General features: G+C 42.2%; 1 protein-coding gene across 3 annotated transcripts in view; it reads left to right on the forward strand.

Annotated features, from left to right (window-relative positions):
* VCAN (versican) overlaps nucleotides 1-24,733 on the forward strand; it is a 137,655-nt gene that overhangs the window by 38,940 nt on the left and 73,982 nt on the right. For all 3 annotated transcript variants that reach the window (XM_050944808.1, XM_050944810.1, XM_050944809.1), the window contains exon 6: nucleotides 13,879-14,172. In XM_050944808.1, the coding sequence (XP_050800765.1) occupies nucleotides 13,879-14,172 (294 nt within the window). The remainder of the gene's footprint in view (nucleotides 1-13,878; nucleotides 14,173-24,733) is intronic.

Below are 24,733 nucleotides of genomic sequence, written 5' to 3' on the forward strand. Positions count from 1 at the left end.
TTCACTGAAACAGTATGAGACTTTCACTTTGTTTCCCTGTGAGTAGAGTTTCATTCAATGAGGTTTCTACTGTTCCATCTTGACACATTACCAGAGTTATCAATTCCAAACTATACGCTTTATGGACATCCACTCAATGTGCAGCTGCAGTCAAAAAAGCGAACAGAATGCTGGGAATAATTAAGAAAGGATAGATAATAGGACAGAAACTATCATGTTGCCTCTCTACAAATCCATGGCACGCCCACTTCTTGAATACACTGTGCAGATGTGGTCGCTCCATCTCAAAAAAGATACATTGGAATTGGAAAAGGTTCAGAAAAGGGCAACAAAAATGACTAGGGGTATGGAATGGCTTCTGTATGAGGAGAAATTAATAAGACTGGGACTTTTGAGCTTGGAAAAGAAACGGCTAAGGGGAGATATGATTGAGGTCTATAAAATCTTGACTGGTGTAGAGAAAGTAGGTATGGAAATGTTGTTTACTATTCTCATAACACAAGAACTAGAGGTCACCAAATGAAATTAATAGGCAGCAGGTTTAAAACAAATAAAAGGAAGTATTTCTTCACATCACGCACAGTCAACCTGTGGAACTCCTTGCCAGAGGATGTTGTGAAGACCAAGACCATAACAGAGTTCAAAAAAGAACTCGATAAATTCATGGAGGATAGGTCCATCAATAGCTATTAGCCAGGATGGGTAGGAATGGTGTCCCTATCCTCTGTTTTCCAGAAGCTGGGAATAGGTGACAGGGCATGGATCACATGATGATTGCCTGTTCTGTTCATTCCCTCTGGGGCACCTGGCACTGGTCACTGTCGGAAGACAGGATACTGGGCTAGATGGACATTTGGTCTGACCCAGTAGGGCCATTCTTATGTTCCTCATCTGGTATAAATTAGTATAGCTCTGTCGAAGTCCGTGGAGCATTGAACCAGCTGAACTGTATGTGTCTTCAAATATTTAAATAAAGGAATAATAATTACATGATAGATTGTAAGGTTTGGTTGGTTTATTTTATATTTCAGTTATTGTCTGAAATTCTCATTCTGTTCTAAATATCTAGATGGATAAAGACTCTGATCCTGCACCCACTGCAGTCAATGGGAGTTTTATCATGAACTTCGGTAGATGCAGGGTCAGGTCCAAAAAGGCACCCAGATGAGAACTATTGAAACTATGCCAACTTTTACCTGTTATATTAACTGTTCATAATATTATAGTCACTTCCTGGTGATAAGAGACAGTATTATTGTTATTGCTTTAAATAAGCATCAGTAATGTGCGTTAAATGCATACATCGTTGAATGGCAAAAATGAAGTACACATGGCAGTAGTGCAGTTTTTGTGAAATTTAAAAAAAGCAAGTGCTCATGAAAGGTGCTTGATTGAGGATAGCATATTAATGGGGGAATTTTCATGACTGCTCATTGTTGGTTTAACTCTGCTTCCATTCACATCAGTGGGAGTTTTACTATTGACTTCAGTGGGAACAGATTTAGGCCAACACTGAACGCTTGTGAAAAATCCAACCTAAAGTCTCCAGCTAGCCACTTTGAAGATAATAGCCGCAAGGTCAATGGGCCGTCATCCTAATCTGGAGAGACCACTGCTAGGAGTGAGTTAGTAGCTCAGTCTCTGTGGACCTCAATCCTTGGTCTCTGTAACGGGGTGGCTTCGCACTTTATGGGCTAGAGGCCTATGGGCAGCCAACCCTGATTTCTAATGCGGCACACCTGAGCAAGGATCATCTGATTCTCCTGTAAAGAGCAGCAGGAAACTGCAGAGTGAGAGTTCTCAGAGGGTTCTCAGGGAGAACAGAGTGGATTATTGAGGTTGATGGGTTAGAGTAGGCTCCAGCAGAGGCACCTGGGATTTGCGGAGTGAGACTACAGGCAGGAAAAGCATGGGAGTGACCTAAGAGGAATGTAATGAGGTGGATTTGAGGAAAGACTGGAGAACTTTATTTTAAATATTTGTTAATTTAATAAATCAGAACCTGAGAAGGGGTGTGAATGGACAAAAGGGACTGTGAATCATGGAGAAAGCTCCTTGAAGGTTGAAACTGAAGCAGGGGGCTGTGGGCCATTAGGAAGTACTCAGGAGGCATCCACCTAGTGACAGTCTCTGTGCTGAGATTACCAAGAAGAGTACCAGCTAGTGCCAATCCTGGTAATGTTCTTTTGTGGTGAGGATATTTTTTCTTTAAGAACTTGACTGAGACCACGTATAAGTCACCAAACAGCAGTCACATCTTACTCGTTATTTGAAATAGGTTAAATCTGAACAAGTGAAAGCCACAATACCCTATTGCCACCCCCACCCTCCCAAGATATTCAGGTAACATTAACAGCCCCTTGTTTCATAGATATTCCTGTTTTTTCTTGTAAAATATAAACATTAACATAGTATTGTTTCTAGGCCAGCTCTTCAGTTAGTGTAAATCAGCGCAGCTCCATCAAAGTCAGCTGAGGATCTGGCCCTATGTTTTAAACATATTTCATAAGAAGTATAGGATTTGAGTGTGGCTAGATTAACCATGGAGAAGCACCATGGTTTATGGAATTTCCTAACTTCCGAGGGCTTGTTTTCTCAACCTAAACAATGCATTAATGCTATTTTTTTGCTTATGGACAAATGATAGTGGGCAGCTGGTAGCACCCACTGTAGATATGGGTTGCAAAATAGTTTCCATTATAGTTTTAATAGATTTCAAGCCCAGAAGATATCATTATGATTATCTAGCCTGATATCCTTCTACTTTTGTATGGGCTAAAGTTTTCAATGGAATGGAAATGTCCAGGCTCAGAAAAATATAACAGAAAAATCTACTCTAGGACCTGAGTATGGATATATGGCATCGGTATTATATACTGCCATGCAATAGTCCCATCTATGGAGGAAACCAGATGCAAGAAGATATAGAAGGTGAGCCTGCTACACCTTGGAATGGTAATTTGTCATACCCTTACCAACATGTCCGTAGAAATTTAGCGAGATGGTGGGCTCTTTACCTTTTCACAAAAGTGTTACCGAAATGTCGGGTCCGCCTAGCTGAGAGCCAATGACAGCCAGACAGGGATAAGGAAAAGGTTGGTTTATTCTGCAGAAGAAAGGAGAATTCTGTACCTTGGTACGAAAAAACTCTACTCCATACAAAAACCAAGAATCATTTATACACACTCACACACAGGCTTCGGTCGTGTTAGCATTTGATTGGTGGTTAGCAAACTCTACACTTCTGCAATCTACTCAGCAAAAACCGGCTTAGGACCAGCTTCAACTGCCTCAAGACCGATAAGGGAAGACAGTTCAAAAGTTCAGGCTACTGTGTCTGTGAGGTGTCCAATTTCCCCTAATGGTTGCCAACTTTTATAAGGCTACTAGCTGTTAGGGGGTCGCTGCTGACTGTCACAGTCCCAGCTTCGGGCCTGATAATCCAAATTGTCAGGCCCTTTATGCAATTTGCGATTAAGCTGGAGGGAGAGATATTGTGTTCTCCTACGGACAGTAGAGCCCTTAATAACAGCACTACACAAACATTTTGCACATTGCAACATTACCCAAATGACACATAGAAAGAAAAGAAAGAAAATAATCCATTTGACAGTTTTACGGAAAAGGCCAGTAAACCATGACCCAAGGTCTGGGAGGAGGTCCTCAAAATTAAGGGTATGATCAAGAGATACAGTGTGGAAAACAACAGCTGCATCCTTGATGGCCTGCAAATCCTCCTCAATTAAACCAGCGTGATTAATATAAAAACAGCATCTTTCCCCGATGCGAGCACAGGCCCCCCCCCCACTTCAGCATTCATGGCATCTAGCACACACCTATTTTGCAGTGTTACTTCTGCTATGTCATTGATTTCTCATTGTAACTTTTGGAAAGCATCCAAGGAGGCATTAGCTGCTTTTTCAAGTTCTGCAGAAATGTTTACCACTGCCCTTTCCAGTTCCGCTACCCCCAGTCCAGGAATAAGTCCACGTATAAAGGAATGAAATCCCGTTTGCCTGATTACTAGGGGGTTTTCGGCACATTTAACCCAAGCCCCTTTCAAGGGTGTGAAGAGATTGTGAGAATAAGTCCGCAGGTTGAGGATTTGGCATGAGTCTAGTGTGGTGTTTACTTGAACGTCTGGTAATACTCTGGCCACACCACACCGGCCATGCCAACCCGGCGGGAGAGCTTTGATTCCTGCTTTTGTCCCCGACCCAGGAGACATTATTGGTCCAGCTACCTATGATCTGGCCATTATAACTTCATAAGTAATATTACTGAAGTCAATGAGACTACTCATAGAGTAAGGAGCTGCTTGAGTAAGGGTATCGGAATCTAGCCATAATAAAGATGCTCATCTTGGAAATGTTCACTCAATAGTTGAGAGCCTTGTGTCAAGGGCAATGTTAGACCAGATGGTCTCATAAGAGCATGGTAATATTTGCAATAGACTGAGCTGAATATGTACTGAATTCTCATTATTTATTTGATTAGTTACAGACAAAGTTGTTTGTGAGCAAGCAGCATTTCAACTTTCTTCTTTCTTCCTTTCAGGCTTTATAAAATTACATTGCCTGAGACATGAATTTCTAGATGCAATACAAACAATTAACCTAAATTAAAACCAGCCATCTATGCTAAATCTTACCATTTCCTTGTTCAGAGAAAAGCCATAGAGACTAAAGGCTGTTCATAATTATGAATAAAATAGTTTGAGTTTTGTTAAAAAAACATGGGGGAATTATTATGTAGGTTTAAAACTTCAGAACTATAATGATAAAAAAGAGATTGGAAACAGTTTTTCATTAAACCAGGTGTGGGCATGGTAGTTTATAATAGGCTGATTTACACTTTTTATAGTTCATTTAATCTCATTATGCAAGATTTTGAATATGTTTATTAATAAACCAGTGCTTACAGTTAAAGGTCTCATAAATGGGCTATTAATTTAGGAGATTCAATTCTAAAGACCTTGCTGTAACCTCATTGCCTGCTTAACTTCACTTCCATCTGAAACAAGTGTCCTACCAGCGATATTACAATGCCTATTGATTTGAAATGAATGATTAGAAAACGAGTCTTCCAGTTCAGCTCCCAGATAAGTATGAATTTGAAATTTGGGTAGTGCCAGTGAAGTCTAAGTGAAGTCCCTTCATCAACGCCCACTGATGAAGTGGAGGGCAGTGGTCCACTGGCCAAAGCCATGTAGAAGCCATGTATGTGTAACATGCAAACTAGGAGTTGTGCTAGGAAAGTATTTTTGGGGTGGAGGTTGGGAAGATTCCAAAATCCCCTTTCCTGTGACACACCTTTTTTTTTCCCACTTGGTTTAGGAAACCAATAGAAAACCAGATGGCCTTTCAATATTTTCAGTTCACTCTTATATAGTTCTTGCTGTTGTCATTGAAATCTGTGTAAGATTAAAAAGAAGCATCCTTTCAGAATAAACCTTCATGCTTAGGGTACTCTTTTAAGGACTCAAGGCCTCCTCCAAAGCCCATCCAAGTCAATAGCACTCTTTCTATTGATTTCTATAGGCTTTTTAGGGTTGCCAGGTGTCCAGTTTTTTACCGGAAAGTTCGGTTGAAAGGGCAACCTGACAGGTCCAGTTAGTACTACTGATCGAATCCCAAAGTCTGGTTAACGAGGGTAGGAGAGGCATGGAGGAGGCAGATCATCACCCATACCAGCCCCTACTCAGCTGAGGCCACGTCCTACCTGCTTTGGGCAGCTGCAACTTCCAGTCCCGGCTCTGCAGGCGATTCCCTCCTGATCTGGGCAGAAGGGAGTTGGGGGAGGAGGAGGAAGAGGGAAAAGCAGCAAGCAATGGGGGCGGGCGGAGGGGAGGGAGGAAGAGGAGTGAAGAGGGGGGCTTCCTGTGAGTAAGGCACACATGAAAGAGATTTTCCTGAAAAGCCTTGTCCCCTATCAACAAATAAGAACCAGTAAAACTGTGGTGCTGGGTCACAGCTGCTACTTCTGAGTTTAATAAGGTGCAGCTCACCTCAGCATTTGGGAGCAGGCTTGTGGAAAAAATGTCTCCTCCCAGCTCCTCCAAATGTAATAAATTCCTGTCTAGCATTCTCACATCACTTTGCACAGAATAGGATTAAGAGCTTTGGGGAAGGTTAACAAGATAATGTTTTGATGCCTGACTCCTATTGATATTAATGGAAATTGGGCATCCAACACTTAGGTGAATTTGCAACCCTAGGGACTGGTTTATGATTTCAAGGCTATTTGTGAAAGTGGAACTGCTACTGAGATTGCCTGCCACATCTGTGGTTGAGGGACACACACAGACTGTGGGAGCTGGACCAGGAGTCCCAGCTGATGAGCAGGACAAATAACTGCAGGCTCTGGAGAACCTGCACAAAGCTAGAACCACCCAGGTGTACCTGGAAAGACACAATATATGTGAGGAAGATGAGTTAGCTGGCCGGAGTCTGATTAACATGATCAGGCAACCAACTACAGACCTCAATAAGCCTGCACATGGCTGGGACTGCCCATTATGTGAGCTGAGCCCAGGCAGGGACAGTATTTGTGAGAGCCCATAGACCCCCCCACCCCCCAGTTCCAGGAGCTTTGATGGTCAGGGCTTGAGGCCACAGGGACCTCCTTCACCCAAATGGGAGAGCTGTCTGCTTCCCAGTGTTGGGGTAGCCAATCTAGATCCAGTAAGCCGGGCCTATACCCAATAAGGGCCCTAGATCTTCACAGCAAGCTCCAGTTCCACCAAGCAGCTAAAGCTTGTGGGGAGACTTGGAGCATTTTTGTTGTTTTTACCTAATTAGTTGATATTTCGTGTTTGTTGCTGCGGGATTGGCTGCTTACTAATTTATTCAATATCCCAACTTCCCTTACCAGTTCCCTTTCCCTGTTTTTAATTTACCCCTGTCCTGTCAAGGGATAAAATGGTTTTTTACCTTATCTGTTGGCCTTTGATTTCCTGTATACACCTCTACCTTGATATAATGCGACTCGATACAACACGAATTTGAATATAATGCAGAAAAGCAGAACACCTGGGGGGCAGGGCTGCATGCTCTGGCAGATCAAAGCATGTTTAATATAACGGGATTTCACCTATAATGTGGTAAGATTTTTTGGCTCCTGAGGACAGCGTTATATCGGGGTAGAGGCAGGAGCGGTGCCAGGGTTTCTGACGCCCTAGGCGGATGGCCATTTCGCCGCCCCCCACGGCCCCGGTGGACCTACTGCAGTCATGCCAGCAGACTGTCCACTGGTCTAAAGGCTCTGGTGGACCTGCCGCAGGCATGACTGCAGTAGGTCCGCCAGAGCCTTTAAACCAGCGCACTGTCTGCCGAAATGACTGCGGCAGCTCCACCGGAGCCTTTACAGCAGCGGACCGTCCACTGGCATGACTGCGGTAGGTCCACAGGACCCGCGTGCCGCCCCCTCCGGCAAAATAGTGCCCTCTAAAAATTCTGGCACCCTAGGCCATTGCCTAGGTTGCCTAAATGGTAGCGCCGGCCCTGGGTAGAGGTGTATATAGTAATGTCCTAGAGGTCATTGAGCTATTAGTTTACGCATCCAGCCACTAGGCAGAGGCAGTGAACACAGACAATCCCTTGGTCCTAAGGTGGGTCCCTGAACCTTGGAGGAGGGCACAATAAGGAGCTCTACCACACTTGGAAGAGCAGAGGTGCCCCCAGAAGGGACTGTGGCAGATAAGACAAACACAGACATATCTTTTTTGAGACTATAGTGTTCACTTCATGAATGTTCTCTGTACAGGTTATAGGTATCACTGTTGGTTAGAGATAGTATTCTACACCATGGGGGAGGGCCATTGCAGCACCTCCAGGAACTAAAAACATTGGTGGGTAATTACTGCAGACTCTGGGACCAGTAAACAGATCCAGAGATGCTTGCCACCCCTTTGAGGGGGTTTGGATATACTGATTCTGGCTGGCTTCCAGAGCCCCAGAAGACAAAGGAAGAGTCTGGGTAAAGGACCAACTTGAACTGACAGAGAGCCCTTCATTTTGATAAAAAAAAAGTTGACATGCCTTTTGTCCAGAGAGAAGGGAAGGGCACCCTGCAGAAGGCTTGGAAGGACTGGAACCTGCCAGGGACTCCCTGGGAGTGAGGGGCAGGGTGAGGGGGCACCGGTAAGCTTAAATATGCATTAGACCCTGCTATTGTTTTATGTACTTTCTCTATAAAGCTTTTCTCTTAAAATCAAATACTCTGCTGTGGGCAGAGAACCTCTTTCCTCCTCCTTTGGAAAAGCTGTTTGGTTACTGGTAACTGTTGGCATAGCCTTTGGAGAGGAAGCAAAGCACAGGGGCTGGAGAGTAGTCAAACCAGCTGGGATAAACACAGTGAGGTGCAAGGAAGTTGTGAGACTAAACCCCTGGTCAGAAGGCAAAGGGTCACAAGTCTCTGCCCAGAGAGAGTTGACAGGTAGAGCTCGGAGAATGGAAGAGGGAATTCCTTGAGCAGACCATGAAGGGGGATCAGAGGTGCAGTTATCCCAAAACTGTGATAGGGCTGCATGGAGGAAAGGATATAATTTAAAAAAATGAAATCTGAGGTTGCCCTTAGCATTTCTAGTTTTCCCACAGTGGTTGGTGTTGGAGAGAGAATAGACAATGACATCGTGGGTCCCAAATGCTGACCTTGATGGCTGAGATGCACTGCCCCATCTAACTCCTTCTGTGAGGGGCTTTGGACTACTGAGTCCGTGCTGTGTGAGGACTCTCTGGATGTGGTTCTGGCCCGCCCTTATTTTCATGCTTGCTTTTAAAGCATATGGTTCATGAAACTCACTCACTCTCCTGACTCAGTGAGACTTTTTCTAGTGAGGGTGAATAAGTGAATTAAGCTTCAAAGGAATGAAACTTGTTACAAATCCACCTGATAAGCCTGTAGATCCAAAGCGTATTGGCATAGCAGTGGTAGTGAATCAGCCTTTGTCTGCAACAAAAAGCTTGGCTTCCCCATCTAGCTTGTTGTATCTGACAGCCAAAAAAAATAAAAATAAAAAAAAAATAAAAAGAAAAAAATAAAGAGAAGCTTTGGTTAGGTGTTTTTTAAAATTAAGCAATACGAATACTCACAACAGGAAAATCCCGGAGATTCTTTCAATGCTTTGACTGCTGACAGTAGAGAATCAGCCTGAGACTTGATCTGAGAAAAGGGCCAAGAATAATACATGTTGCGTTATTGTCTGTAATCAAAATATTGTCATGGCTTCCAGTTCACTCTTGCTATTGCAGGGCACGGTCAGAGCTAGTTTTTCTTCCATTTCTGGTCCAGGCCCTGGGTTTGCCTTAATAATTTTGCTGAGTTATCTCTCAGCATGAACTCCAGCTATCAAAACATTACAGATCCCGTTTAACTTCTTGGCATTTTTTTTAAAGAAGAAAAGTTTCTTCATTGCTTTAGTGATGGGGACTATGTCATCTGCTTGCTCTCCAAACGAGTTTTCTGTAAGTGTGAAAAAAGTGCACTCCTAATGTTTTGGTTGGGAAACCTTGGAGCTTCCAGACAGCATAATTAAGCAGCTCATGATGTGTGATGGCAGTAATCCCCCTGCTAAGTATGAGACTTAACACCCCTGTGCACAAGAAAGGAGTTATTTTGAGAGAATACACCGCTAGTTAAATATATTTTATTAGTTTCATTAGCAACTTTTAAAGCTTCTTAGAGGAAGTCTATAAGAGCCAAATTCTTCTTTCTGTTTGGTAGGTCAGAGGGGATAAGATAAGTGCAAACAGCAGCCAAATTTGACCAGTACCAGGGGAAGCCAGGACTGGCACCTAAGTGAACTCCCTTTCCTAAATCCCACTGATGGCCTCTCTGCCAATTTTGAAATAGGAGATGGAGTGCAGAGCCTGAGCACATCTTCTCTATGTAGGCAGCATCATTTCCTACCACACTTTTGGGATTTCCATTTGAAATCCCTAGAGGAGTTAAATGAGTTTATTTTCAGCATTAACTCTTCCTTCTTTAGCACATTTACCTCTCCTGTGCTAAGGGAATAGCACGTGGAGAAGACACAAGTGGGCAGTAGCATGAATAAGTTGTCCTACGATGAAAGGAAGGACCAGGGGTACAATGAAGTGATATTGGCTCTTTTTTCTGAGACTCCAAGATACAAAGGGTTTCCCCATTGTAATTAGGACATACGTTCAGGTTGGTGGGTGGGGTGCAGAGAGCACAAATAGGTCCTTCCCTCCTGTTCCTTCCCTTACAGTATACACACAAGAAACTCCAATAATTTATCAGCCAACTCTCCCTGAGCAAAGAGGATACCGCCTAATTTTGTCTTCCGCAATCACAACACCAGCGTCTTTGTATCGGGGTAGCAGCATGTGTTCCTCAGCACTTGTTCATAGGGATATAATGAGGGACTACATGGCTCACACATCCTATTGGAGTAGTGCAATGTCAGCGCCATGTCTTCATCAACCACCATTTGGCCAGAGAACCTCTTTCCTCATCTTCTGGACGGGTTGGTTCTTACAGCCATTAATGAGCTCTAAAACTTCTTTTAAATTGAAGTCAGAACTAAGGAACTAGATGGCAGACACTGGTCTTACTCAGCCCCATGCATGTATTACAATTCTCTTTCTCATTTAAGTCTCAGAAATCAGAGACTTCTGTTTGATGCTAGTGTAAATCAGATCAGTACCTCTGGACTATCTGATAATTGGCTTAGAAATATTTCTCCTATGTGCCCAATGGACGGAGGAAACTTTTTTCTTTTTTGTTTTGGAAAACTGCAGAGCAACTTTTAAAAGTTTTCAGATTTATATAACCAGACTCGTCTACAGGTTTGAGAGTTTTGCTTGACTTTGTTTTTATATTTGGTCATGATGATTATTACACTGTTGTAAATGCAGGTCATAGTAACATTGACACATAGATGTGTCGTTTCTTTTCAAATTGGACAGGCTGATTGCAGGCTAATTTCTGGTAGTGTCAGTGTGTGGTTAATTGGAATTTTGTTCGGACACATATACTGGGGTGATTTTAAACTAGAAGTTTTGGATTCTAAGTATCTAATTTCTTGGCTTGAACAAATGAAAACTGACATTATTTTAACATAGTTATTTTTTATTTTATTTTCACACTAGCATTCTTGAAAGAAATTAATCTTTACACAATACACTGTGGAATGCCAAAAGTATTCAGCTGATCGGTTTGCCACCTTTTTGCATTCTTTGTGCCTTCAGCTCCAAAAAGCCCATAGCATGTCAAATAGGTGGTAATGGGCAAAAAGCTGGACTCTCTTCAGGCAGTTTGCCCCATTTTAGTTTACATTTTTCTTTAAATGCATTTTTTGTTTTCAGCATTTATGAAGTTTTTGCTCATAAACTGAGCTTCAGACACAGATGGCATCTTTGTTACACCGGCTGAATTTAGAAAACAAACCAAATAACTTGGCCTCTGGTCAGGGGCAGCTCTAGTATTTTGCCGCCCCAAGCACGGCAGTCATGCTGCCTTCGGCGGCTTGCCTGCGGCAGGTCCCTGGTCCTGCAGATTTGGCGGCGTGCTTGGGGGAGGTCTGTCAAAGCCGTGGGACCAGTGGACCCTCCACAGGCATGCTGCCAAAGGCAACCTGCCTGCCGCTCTGGCAGCGACCGGCAGAGCGCCCCCCGTGGCTTGCCACCCCAGGCACGCGCTTGGTGTGTTAGTGCCTGGAGCCGCCCCTGCCTCTGGTCTATCATTAGACAGATTCAGTAGAAAGAAGGGCACTCCACCCACCACTCAAATGTGCAGTATTATTAACATTGCAAATTCAGGCAGATTGAAAAGGTTTCTTCTGTATAAACAGCTCTTTGTTTGACACAGATAAGTAGATTTTCAGCAGGGCGAAGGCACAATGTGAAACCATGAAAAGGTGTTCCCACCATTTGCAGATGTAAATCCAGTAACAAGAGGCAGAAGTACGCAGAATGGTATGCACAATTCTATGTGTGGGTGCAAAAATGTGGGCCCCAATTTTCCACGATTTAAATCTGAAATGTCATGGTGTTGTAATTGTAGGGGTCCTGACCCAAAAAGGAGTTGGGATGGGGGGAGGTGTCACAAGGTTATTGTATGGAGGTGGGGTTAGGGTACTGCTACCCTAACTTCAGCTCTGAAGGCAGCACAGAAGTAAGGGTGGAAATACCACAATCCCCCCTAAAATAAGTTTGTGACCCTTCTACAAACTCCCTTTTGGGTCAGGCTCCCCAATTTGAGAAACTCTGGTCTCCCCTGTCACATATAGTGACATAGTATAGGGTAAAAGCACACAAAAGACCTGATTTCATGGTCCATGATTCATTTTTTGTGGCTGTGAATTTGGTAGGGCCCTACCTATAATAGTAGGCGTACTTCCTCTGAGGTCTAAGGAGCTCAGAGAAGCATTTTGCCTCCTGATGCTACTCAGTATGATGCAATTCTGTGCTGTCCCTTACTCTGAACCATCATTAACAGGTCTTAATGGCTACAGTGATTTATCCCTAGGTTAGAAATTCACTACAATTTGTATAAGGAAATTCATGGCATGAAATTGATATTACAGCTGTAATAACAAATCACACTGCTTCTAAGAATGAGGAAAAATTTAGCCCACTGCCTTCTTTCACACTTGCATTCCTTTCAGGCCTAAACCAAGTGTAATATTGATGTGACTGGACCTGCTCATGGGACGCAGTCTCTCCATCTGTCTTTTGCTAAGTTATCTAGAGACATATACATAGGTGAGACAGATCACATGTCCAATGTGGCTAAGCAGCTCTCCCCAGCAATAGGAATTTTTGTATTCTGGTCAAGAGAAGATGGGAGAAAACTCAACTTCTCATGACAAGCAACTTGAATTTACCCTACTCTCTTTAACTGAACATTTTTTACTTTATATCTAACTAGCTACAATCTTCAGTCTAGACAGAGAAAGGTGTCAAACATTGCACCATTCCCAGGATATGGGTTTTAAGTTTGTTATTATTTTGGTGGGTGAAGAAGAAGCTCTGTTTGATTCTAAAACAAAACTCCAAAAAAAGTTCAATCACAAAAGGACTATTTACAATGGAACTGATTCTAAGACACAGGAATCATTTTGTTCAAACCCCATGAGTAATTTATAAGTAGAAAGGTGTTACTTGGAGATTAATATTCACTTGAAGCCAAAGTGCACAAGGGAGCTTCTGGACTAATTTGTCTATTTCAGCTAAAGTCACAGACTCAGGGCATACCATAATGTGTCCAGTGCTGATTCTCTTTTTCTTTTCATTGGGCATGCTATCAGTAGTCGACTTGTAGAAGTATCACTCTGAAAATTGATTTACAGCAGCCATTGAGGAGCATTTCCATTCTTTGAGCCCTGAGAGAGATCCTAGTGATGACTAGAAGGGCCAAGTAAGAGGCTGCAGATCTAAGAGAGTAGATTTGCTTTCACTGAGAAAAATAAGCACTATCAAACCATGTTCCAGGTTCACTGAGTGCACTGAAGTCACAATGGCTATTTCAGCCTAAGGCTCAAGTAGAAGTCACACATGGTTTGGCTCCTCTGTGCCCTGCCTGCATGTTGAGGGGAGGAGTCTGTCTCCAACCACTGCATAATTCCTTCACAGAAAGATCACAGATTCAATCTTTGTGCTGTGTGGTGAGTGGGTGAATTTCATGTGCATGTACATAGTGTAAATTTTGGGCAGATCTGGTTCTCTGGCCACAGAGCACACATGCAAAATTCGAAGGGAAAGGCCTTGTTCTAAATATCTTACAGAGGGAATCGGACTAAACTGAGTTGGTAATGGAAAGTGAGTCTCAACCTTAATAATGGAGAGGCAGTCGGCACTGGAGTATCAAGAGGGAACTGTTCAGTAAAACTCACCTTTGTTTTTATTCCTCTAGGCGACGTGTTCCATGTGACACTGCCCAACAAGCTAACCTTTGAAGAAGCTAAGAAGCAGTGTGAGAAAAGAGATGCAGTTCTTGCTACAGTTGGGGACCTGCATGCTGCCTGGAGGAATGGCTTTGACCAATGTGACTATGGCTGGCTGGCTGATGGCAGCGTGCGTTATCCTGTGTCTGTGGCTAGAATCCAGTGTGGAGGAGGTTTGCTTGGGGTGAGAACCCTGTATCGCTATGAGAACCAAACAGGCTTCCCATACCCACATAGCAAGTTTGATGCCTACTGCTTTAAACGTAAGATTTTTTTATTATGATTTTAACAATGCATTTCGGTCACAAAAGGGTTTAACCTGCCATTTTGCTTGATTCCATTCCTTACAGAGCATGTATATTGTAACAAAAGCATTTCTTTACTGTGGCTTTACAGAACAAACAAAGAAACCAAACAGAAACAACTCTGTTAAAATAACATTAAGGACAAGGCAAGGCACTATGGAGAGAGAAAATGTTGAGATAAGGTTCATCTGTGCCCTGTTGTTCCTCAACAGTGTGGCACACATTTTTCAACAACCTCCCACAGTTTACTGGATTTCCTAGCGCTGTGGAACTGTAGGTGATGCAGTGCATGGCCAAAGTGTGGCTGAGTTAAGGTATCAAGGCCTGGTCTTACAACATATCCTGACAGCAGTATTTCTCTTGATTGATATCAATAAAATCCTTATTTCCATAACTAGTCCCATTAAAGTTAAGGAATAAGAGGTATTTGCATGAGTAAACATTGAAGTACTGGGCGTTTAATTCAGGACTTCTTGTTTCAGTGACAGTAAGCCACACCCACTCAGTGTGTCACTCCGTCCCCCTCTAGTGGAGGCTGGGCCACATATAGAGATTGATGAGCCTGTTACAGAGCTAGATCCTTAGCTCAATCAGTAGTGTTTTATGATCCCAATATCCCAGTTCAACCCCCATGGCTGATGACACACCTAAGGGTGTGGCATAACATGACATGCTGACTGCTCTCAACTCTAAGTGAAGTCAGTGGGAGCTGAAGATGCTCAGCACATTGCTATACAGGGTGCTCTTGTTTTTTGTATTTTTAAATAGTTTTTTTCCCCTACTGTTTGTGGGTCAGATCTTATAAAACTTTGCTCACAGAAGTAGTCTCATTGACTTCAGAGGGACTACATGCTTAAATAAAGACTATATTCATGCAGGATTGGTCCCTTACTCATCTACATGATAGAGTTTGTCTTTTTTCAATTTACTTCAATTTGATTAGTAAAATTTAAAAAAAATTTTAAAAGCTCAAAGTGAAATGAAGTATTTTATTTCAGGTCAAACAAAATATTTCATTTGATGCTAAACAAAAGTTTAACTTTTCAGCTTTCCAAAAATTTCAAAGAAAATTAATTTGGAGTTCACTCAAAATAATTTTTTTCAATTTTTTGGAATGGCCAGTAAACCGAAAAATCAGTTATTCACATAGCTCTACTTCTGAGAAGGGTTGGGTACCTTCAGATCCATTAGATGTCAATGAGAGAGCATCCAGCTCCTCTGATAGGCACCTGGCATGATCAGGCCCTTAATGAGTACAGAATATGGTGCTCACACACACACACACACACACACACACACACACACACACACACACACACTTATTTCCATGACCAAAGAGGGAGGTAACTGGTGAACACTATGTCATCAGATTGTAGCATTTGGTTTTATTTAGTACTGATGCAGTATTGAATGCAATTCAAAATGCTAGAGAAAACTTTTTTAAGCAATTCACTGTATCTCCAAACCATATTAGTTTTGTTTATTGTTTTTCACGTGAAAGGGTTTAAGTTATACATTGTCTTTTTTTTGGTTTGCAAATTAATGAAATCTTTACATCTGTGAACATTGTCCAAAACACAAAGACAAAGAAAAAAAACTCAATGACCGCATGCAAATTCTTGTGAAGAATATTAACATTTACACAGCTCCTCAAGGACTGTGCACCTGCTTGCCTTTCTTCCCTTGAAAAGCCAGGATCCAAAAAGGGGGCAGGGGAAAAGAGGAGAAGCTAAGAACTTACCCAACCTCTGAATCAATCTGCAAAACAAGGCCAGCATACTGACAGCAGTCCCCTCTGATGGAGAGTGAAATTGCTCACTCTTTGTATACAAGAGTCAACACTAGAGAGATTGTGGCACCTTATAGACTAACAGATGTATTGGAGCATAAGTTTTCGTGGGTGAATACCCATTCATCAGACACATTCACCCACGAAAGCTTATGCTCCAATACATCTGTTAGTCTATTAGGTGCCACAGGACTCTCTGTTGTTTTTTACAGATCCAGATTAACTATGTCTGTCTAACTAACTAACTAACTGATACTAGAGAGATTGTGACATAGTTAATAATCTCTCTCTTGCTCTCCCTAAAGTGAGACAATTCCACACTGCTCTCAGGACTGAGGCTTAAATGTCACAGTGTAGCTCGGTGTGTCACATGAAAATGCAATATACCAGTGATTCTCAAACTTTTGTAGTGGTAGCCCCTTTCACATAGCAGGCCTCTGAGTGCAACATGCCCCCCCATAAATTAAAAACACTTTTAAACATATTTAACACCATTATGAATACTGGGTGCAAAGCGGGGTCTGGGGTGTGGCCCGACAGCTCAGGACCCCCATGTAGTAACCTCATGACCCCCTGAGGGGTCCTGACCCTCAGTTTGAGAACTCCTGCAATATACAGTCACTGTGAGGCTCTGTGTGATACAATAATCCCTGATCTGAAGCTCAGACACAACTGTTCCATATGAAACTGGTTAAGAGCACTCGTTTGTAGCAGTCACCACACTGCAATCTTGGTTTCTTAAAACCTTGCACAAAACCTCAGTACGATGCTTAGTGCTCTGTCAGTATTTTCATAATGTATCTTATGTTTTTCCCCTAATACTTGAACGCTGACATTTATGGGTCTTGTGTTAATGAAAAGTAACATTAAAGAATTGTTACATTCATTTATTAGATCAGAGGCTGCTAATTGGAAACACACAGCGTTCCTCTGTGGCAAAATCAAGCAGAGTTATCTAGGTAGCGCCAGTGCCTAAAGTCTGCAAAACAGATCCAAGTATCGCTGAAAGCAGTGCTGTCACATGTTTACTGTGTCCCAGTAAACTTTCCTCTGCCTCATAGATTCAAAAGCCAGAAAGGACCATTATGCTCATCTGGTCTGACCTCCTGTGTAACACAGGCCATAGAACTTCCCCTAAATAGTTCATAGAGAAGATCTTTTAGAAAAACATCCAATCCTGATTTAAAAATGGTTAGTGATGGAAAATCCATCATGACCCTAGTAACTTGTTTCACTGGTTAATTACCCTTACTGTCAAAAATGTATGCCTTTTTTCCAGTCAGAATTTGTCTAGCTTCAACTTCCAGGCATTGGATTGTATTATACCTTTCTCTGTTAGAGTGAAGAGTCTGTTGTTAAATATTTGTTCCCCACGTAGATACTTATAGACTTATAGATAATCCAGTCACCATTAAAGCTTCTCTTTGTTAAACTAAGTAGACTGAAGTCCTTGAGTCTATCACTATAGGGCATGTTTTCTGGTCCTTTACCCATTCTCATGGCTCTTCTCTGAACCCTCTTCAATTTATCAACATCCTTATTGAATACTGGGCACCAGAACTGGACATAATATTCTAGCAGCGGTCACACCAGTGCCAAATCCAGAGATAAAATAACTTCTCTACTCCTTCTCAAGATTCCCCTGTCTATGCATCCCAGGATCTCATTAGCTCTTTTGGCCACAGCATCACATTGGGTGCTCATGTTCAGCTCCAAATCTTTCTTGTACAACTGCCTGAAAGCCAGTGATTTAACTTTTTGACTGTTATGCACATTATGCATTTAGTAAGTGAAATGGCAATGATTAAGGACCTCAGTTTACCACTTTCACTCATGCTGAGTAATATCCTCTGTGACTTTGAGTAGTCCAATTGGAATCTGTGGGACACATGTAAACATATGCTTCTTCACAGGGCCACCCAGAGGATTCAGGGGGCCTGAGGTCTTCAGAGGCAGGGGCCACCCGCCGCCGAATTGCCGCCCAAGAGTCGGAGCGGAAGAAGCTCCAAGGGCCTGGTCCCCGCGAGAGTTTTCTGGGACCCCCAGAGCGAGTGAAGGACCTCGCTCCAGGGCCCCCGAAAAACTCTTGTGGGGGCCCCAGTGGGGCCCAGGGCAAATTGCCCCACTTGCTCCCCCACCCCCCGGGCGGCTCTGCTTCTCCGCTCAAGAAAGGATAGCTAACTCTGGCCCTTGTGGAGCCAGCTAGTGGATTAGATTTTTCAAATGCTCCAAAGCAACAGATCTGTGCCAAAGGAGGCATCTGTCTTAATCATTATCAAAACAAACCTTTTATTTAAAAAAAGGAGACACCTCTTTCTTCAGCCTAGCATGAAGTCTTTATTGTGATTCAAACTCTCCTTGGTAGAAATTCTATATATATTGAATTTAATTTTGCAATTAAAATTAGAAGAAACCTCCAAACCACATTCTGAAGATTGCTAGTCTAAAAACTGAATTAAATAGGTGTTTTTATTTTTTAAAATATATAAACCAGAAACCCAGACAATAGATTTAAATTACAAAGCACAATTTATTAGCTTCAGATAAAATCATGAGCCAAGAAAAAATCTATCTATAGTACAGTTAAGTTTAAGATTTACTTAGTTTGCTTTCCAGTTGCAAAACCATACTATACAAATAGTCTTGACTCTGGAAAATAAAATTGGCTCAGACTAATAATTTGAGATTTGAAGTCTAAAGTCTTGTTTTATAAAAATAAGAGACCATCACTTTGATCATGATTTTATTTTTTTGCTCTACAGAAACCATATGGCTTATTATCTTTCATTTTCTTCTTGGTTGCTTACAGATCTTTCTGAAGTCTTCTTGAAGTTTAACCTCTGTTAATTGTTTTGTTGTGTTTATTTCCTACAGCTCACGTTTAGTCCCTTATTCTGCAAGGTACTTAAGATCATGCCTAAAGTGTTGACTTTGACCATAGAGTTAAGCATGTGCTCCAGTACTTTGCTGCATCAGGGCTGTCATCAAAAAAGTCTTTTATTTGTTAAAGGCTAAGATTGCTTTTGGTGGGAGAGGGAATGTTAAAAAAGAATTACCTACAAAGCAAAATTTGCAGAACACTGATGCTCAGCTGCGGTGGGACAAAATATTATTTCAGCCAAAAGTGACTTCATTTCTAATGGATACTGGTTTTATGGCCACTCATTACAGAGAGGAAAAGGTGTTTTTTTTTCTTTTCTTAGGGCTTGATTGAAAATCCATTGAAGCTTGTGGGGGTCTTTCCATTGACTTCATTAGGCTTTACATCAGGCCCTTAATACTGCAGCAGCTAGAGAGTAAATCATGGACTACTTTTTTTATCAACCACTGATTGGAGTATGGAGGTTTATTTCTTTTTTGACCTGCTTCAAAAAGTGGACTTGATGAGCTTCTGCATGGGCATGTTTGCCGGGCATGTTTCATAAGGTCCTGATGTAGTATAAGGCCCTAATTCATCTAGATACTTAACTGTAGGCCTCAGCTTAATTATGTGAGTAGTTTTATTGATTTCAAAGGGACTATTCAAGTGCTTAAAGTTAGAGACATGCTTAAGTGTCTTGTTGAACTGGGGCCTACGTATCCTGAAAATGTAGAAATACTGATTTGTCAAATGTAAGTAAAATTAGTATTGTCTGCCTCTAGAGAGTAAATTAGAGAGACATTTCTTATTAAACGTCTCTGTTAGTGGTCTCAAAGTTAAAGCATTTTGTTCTCGAGCCATATAGTGTGTTTTCCTAGATAAAATTATTAGGTCTTAATATAACTCCACTATTTTAATGGCCTTATTTAAACAACAGTGAAGAAGAGGGAAGAAAGCTGTTCCAGAGTGAAAGCATAAAGTAAACAGTTGGAGAATGAAAAAGTACAGCATCTCTACCAATTCACATAGGGTCCATCCAAAATCAACTTAATTCAGGTTGTTCTTAATATAAAAGGAATCAGTTGAAAGCAATACAAGGTAGCCTTTGATGTAAGCAGCAGTTGTGGAGATAATTTGCTTTCTTGCTGCTAAAAGAGTCATGCATTTTATTAGCAAAATCTGTCTCATGTCTTACATCAGAAGAAGCACAAAGAAGACAGCCTCTTGAACACATGGTGCAAGGAGTACAGTAATGCAAAACATCTGGATAGAGAAGCAACCAGTTAAAACTGGAGTTGGAACATATTAAAAAATCAACTCTTTTTTTGTACAAGGCAGAAAGAAATGCTGTTAGATGCCTTCACTGAGAAGAAGCATCTGTGTCTCAGCTAATTCTTCTCAGTTAAGTTTACAGATCTGAATCATGTCTATGAAAAATGTATACATCATATTAGTGATAAGGCACTTACCTAGTGTAGCTGAAACAATCCTAGAGATGATGTTAATCAGCACTGCTCCTTGGATTTCAGTTTGCACCAGCAGAAAATTTGGCCACCTAGCTATAAACTGAATAGAATTTATATTGTATTCTTTTTCTTCTTTAGGAAACAAAATGTATGTTTGTTTGTTTGTTAGAGTTGGTCAATTAGTAATTGCTGAACCAAATATCTGATGCATTTGGCCTTATTTTTTTGGTTTGTTTATTTCTGCTCACTCACTGAATGTCTGAAAGTTTTTATCAGGAGATTAGCAGTTAATAAGTAATGAATAGGAAGTAACTGCATATCAGGCATGAATTTGTTAAACTTTTAAGATTTGCAAACATTTTAATGAAAACCTGGCAGTCACCTAAAAAGTCACAAATAACTAGTATTGCAAAGCCCTCAAATAGTGGTGAATCACATTCTGTCTCTTTATTCATAAATATATTTTGATGCTGGCTTTATTTTCTATTTTTCCCCATCTCTATTTAATGTTAATATTCTTTAAAACAAACATTAAACTTTGTTCCCACTGGAACAGATGTTAATTAGAGAGTGGCTCACACCAGAACCTTGTATCCAAACACCCCCAAACTTCTGGCTCCTGATCCAAACTTAATGAATGGATCTAACTCCATACTGGGTATGGACCAAGCCCTTGGATCCTAATGATCTGAACTTTGATGAAGTTTGGATCTTGATTTGGATACATCTGACTGGCCACCTCTTTGTCCATTTCAACGTATAATCTAATAGCTTGTCTGTAAGGGCAACATTTTCAAAATTAGGTGTGTGAAACTTCAAACCTACATTTGTGTAGGCCTAGTTTATGCATACAAATATCTTATATGCATGAAGAAATGCCTACGCCCTGGTCTACACTACAAACGTGTGTTGGTATAACTACATGGTTGCTCAGGGGAGTGGAGGACTTCTCCCATCATCATAGCAATTGCCTCTCGGGAGGCAGAGTATCCACACCAGGCCTGCACAACTCATAAAGCGGCGAGGGCCATATTACTCCAAAGAAAATAGCTGAGGGCCGAACCCCCCAGCCCCACCGAAACACCCCCCCAGCCCCACCCAGCCCCGCTATAACACCCCCTCCAGCACTGCCCAGCCCCCCCCCAGCACATCCCCCCACTCCAGCACCACCCGGCCCTGCGAAAACCACCCCCGCCAGCGCCACCTGCCTTGCAAAAACAAACCCTCCTTCCCCAGCGCAGCCCCACCAAAACAGCTGTGAGCCAAAAAGGAAGGTTGTGTGTGTGTGTGTGTTATATTTTATTAAGAATTTTTCAACTGAGGCAAACAATTTTTTAAATTATTTTAATTTTTTTAATGAATCATGGAAAAATGAAAAACACCTGTTCCATTGAAAGAAAACATTTGTACTTTTCATAATTACTTCGCAAATTTAATGAGAGATATTACATCTCTTTTTGGCAACAAGCTTGTCGTATTCGGGGGTCATATCTGAAGAGGATATTTTCATAATGTCTTCCAAATGGTCGTCAGTCAGAGAAGAACGTTTGTTTTTATTCATGTTCATGATGGAAAATGCTTGTTCACATATGTAATGCTTCCAAAAATGCTGAACGTTTTCAGTGCAACTTCGATAAGATTCTTGTATTTTTCATTGTCCAGACTTTTGTAGAAGTCCTGCAGTCTGCTTTCTCTGTGCTTATTTCGGTAAACTGCTGAACATTGAAGTTCAATTACCTCCAACTGGAAATTTAGTGGCATTTCCTCTGGATCCACAGAAAAGGAATCTTCAATCAGTTTCAACTTTAGACAAAGTGAGTCTTCTGTCAAATTCTTCAATCAAAAGATTGATGTGCTTTGCATATTTTTCTCCTAACTCGGCATGTTTGTGCTGAGGAATATGTGCACAAGTGGGAAAGTGACACATTTCATCTTTTGAAAGCTGACTTCTGAAAAATTTCAATTTCATTTTGAAAGCTTTCACTGCTGCACACATTTGAAATATAAGTTGATTTTTTTCCTTGAAGTTGAATGTTGAGATCATTCAAGTGTGCTGTAATATCACAAAAGAAAAAGAGCTCTTGATTCCAGGACTCATTTTCAAACTCTGGAAATTTTATTGTCCCATTGTCTAGGAATTTTGGTACCTCCTCTTTCAAAGCAACAAAACGCTGGAGCAGTCTTCCTCGACTCTACCACCTCACTTCCGTATGGTAGATTAAGTCGCTGCACTCGGCATCTTCCCCTTCAAGAAAGGCTCAAAATGTCCTATGTTTTAGTCCTCTAGAACGGATGTAGTTTACAATGGAAACTACCACTGACATTACATGTTCAAATTTTAAGACTTTGCTACACAAAACCTGCTGATGTATAATGCAGTGATGTTTGGTTATTTGTCTCCTGATAAATTCTTCAAGAAGACTAACTGCTCCAACATTTTTTCCGCATATAGCTGGAGCACCATCAATACAAATGGCCACCAAGTTTGTGAAACCTAATCCCGACTTATCATTCATGCACCTTATCACTTCACTGGAGGTTTCTTTTCCAGTCGTGCAACCCATCATGGAGCACATGCCAACAAATTCTTCAGTAATTTCAAAGTTTTTATCAATACCTCTAATAAAAATAAGAAGTTGGGTGATATCTTTTAAATCGGTGCTTTCATCCATACCTAGGGAGTAAAAGCAGAATTCACTGACTCTCTGCTTTAACTGATCACTTAGATTGGTAGAAATGTCAGCTATTCTTCTCTGTACAGACCGACATTCTCAAATATTCCCCTCTTTTCTGGACATAACTCAGATACAGCAATCAACATACACTTTTTTAAAAACTTGTGTGAACCATTTCCCAGCAGCAGCAATTTCCTGAGAAATTTGAAAGCTTATTTTAGTAACCATATCGTTCTCAGTGCTCACTTTCTTGAAAATTTGCTGTTCTCCACTAAGGTTTTTCGCTAAACTGGCTGCTTTAATTATTTTTTCATTTGGGCTCAATTTGGTGAGATTGGGATGTTTAGTTTCAAAGTGCTGCCGAAGGTTGTATTCTTTCGGAATGGCTAACATTTCACGACACACGAGGCACAGTGTTTTGTCTTTGGAAACAGTACATAAGTATTTATTCATCCATTCAGTGTTGAAAACTCTGTACTCTGATTCTCTTTTTCTTTTCACTCATGGTATCCTTTATGAAGCTCAAGATTTTGTTGAATAAATGTACACACAAGGGAAACACTCACAGTCATACACAAAGAGAAGAGATAGCTCACTGTGCATGGCACACTAGCATGGCACTGACGGTGTGTGGAAGCCTGTAGAGGGGGAAAGAAACAACGTGCATAGGGTGACCAGATCACAGCAGTAAAATAGGACCTGCCCTCTTACTGCTCAACCCCACCATCACACCCCTCTTCAACCTCCCAGGAGTCACTATAGTACTACACACAGCAGTACCAAAAATTAAAATACTGAAAATGGATGCCCCCCTCCAGCCACTAACTCGCCGCTTGCCTCCTCACCCCCCCCCAAGTATAAAGCCTTGCCGCCACTGCCCGCTCAGCTCATCAGCCCCCCATGAAATAAGGGGAGAGGAAAAGGGGGACAGTTTGAAGGGATTTTCTGGGGCTAAGAACTAAGGGGAGGGGAAAAGGAGGCAGTGTGAAGGGATTCGATGTGACTGTCCAATACACAAACACAGGGGCCGCAGGGAGCCCGGGGGGGGGTGTGTGGGGCACAGTGTGATAGGGGCCAAAGAGAGGGAAGGTCCCTGGAACAGGGAAGGGGGCAGCAGTCAGGGCAGGGCAGCTGCAACACACACACAGAGAGACACAGAGATACACACACGTCTCCCCTGGGGATTTACTGGCTGCCCACAGACAGTTCAAACTCCCCTGCCCCCCGATCACTACGGAGGCCTTCCTGGGACCAACCAGGGCAATAGCCGCCCTGGCCCCAACTGAAGGGGAGGGTCGGAGGGGATCTCGGCACAGTCCCTCCCCCCCGAGCTGCAGCTCAAGCCCAGGCCAGATGCCCCTCCCTTCGCTCGGCACTTACTGGCTCTGCCTCGTGCCCAGCGCTTCCCGCCTCAGCGGGCCCCAGAAGTGACGGATCTGCTGTATGCCAGGCAGGGGGAGCGGGAGATGGAGACACGTGCGATTCTGGCCATTAGGGCAGTTGGAGCGCGGCGCTGTGAGGTGGGCACCCCCTGGGCAGGGGGAAAACCCAGCAGCCCCACCCTTCTGCTTGCCCATGGGCCTGATCTACACCAATGGGAGAAGCTCTTCCATTGGCAAAAGTAGTTATCTTCATTAAGTGCTACAGAGGCGCAGCTGCACCAGTGCAGCTGTACCACTTCAGCGCTCTAAGTATAGACAAACCCTGAGAGACATCTAATTAGCCATGT

This window comes from Gopherus flavomarginatus, chromosome 3 (genome assembly GCF_025201925.1).
Source record: "Gopherus flavomarginatus isolate rGopFla2 chromosome 3, rGopFla2.mat.asm, whole genome shotgun sequence".
Classification (NCBI taxonomy): domain Eukaryota; kingdom Metazoa; phylum Chordata; order Testudines; family Testudinidae; genus Gopherus; species Gopherus flavomarginatus.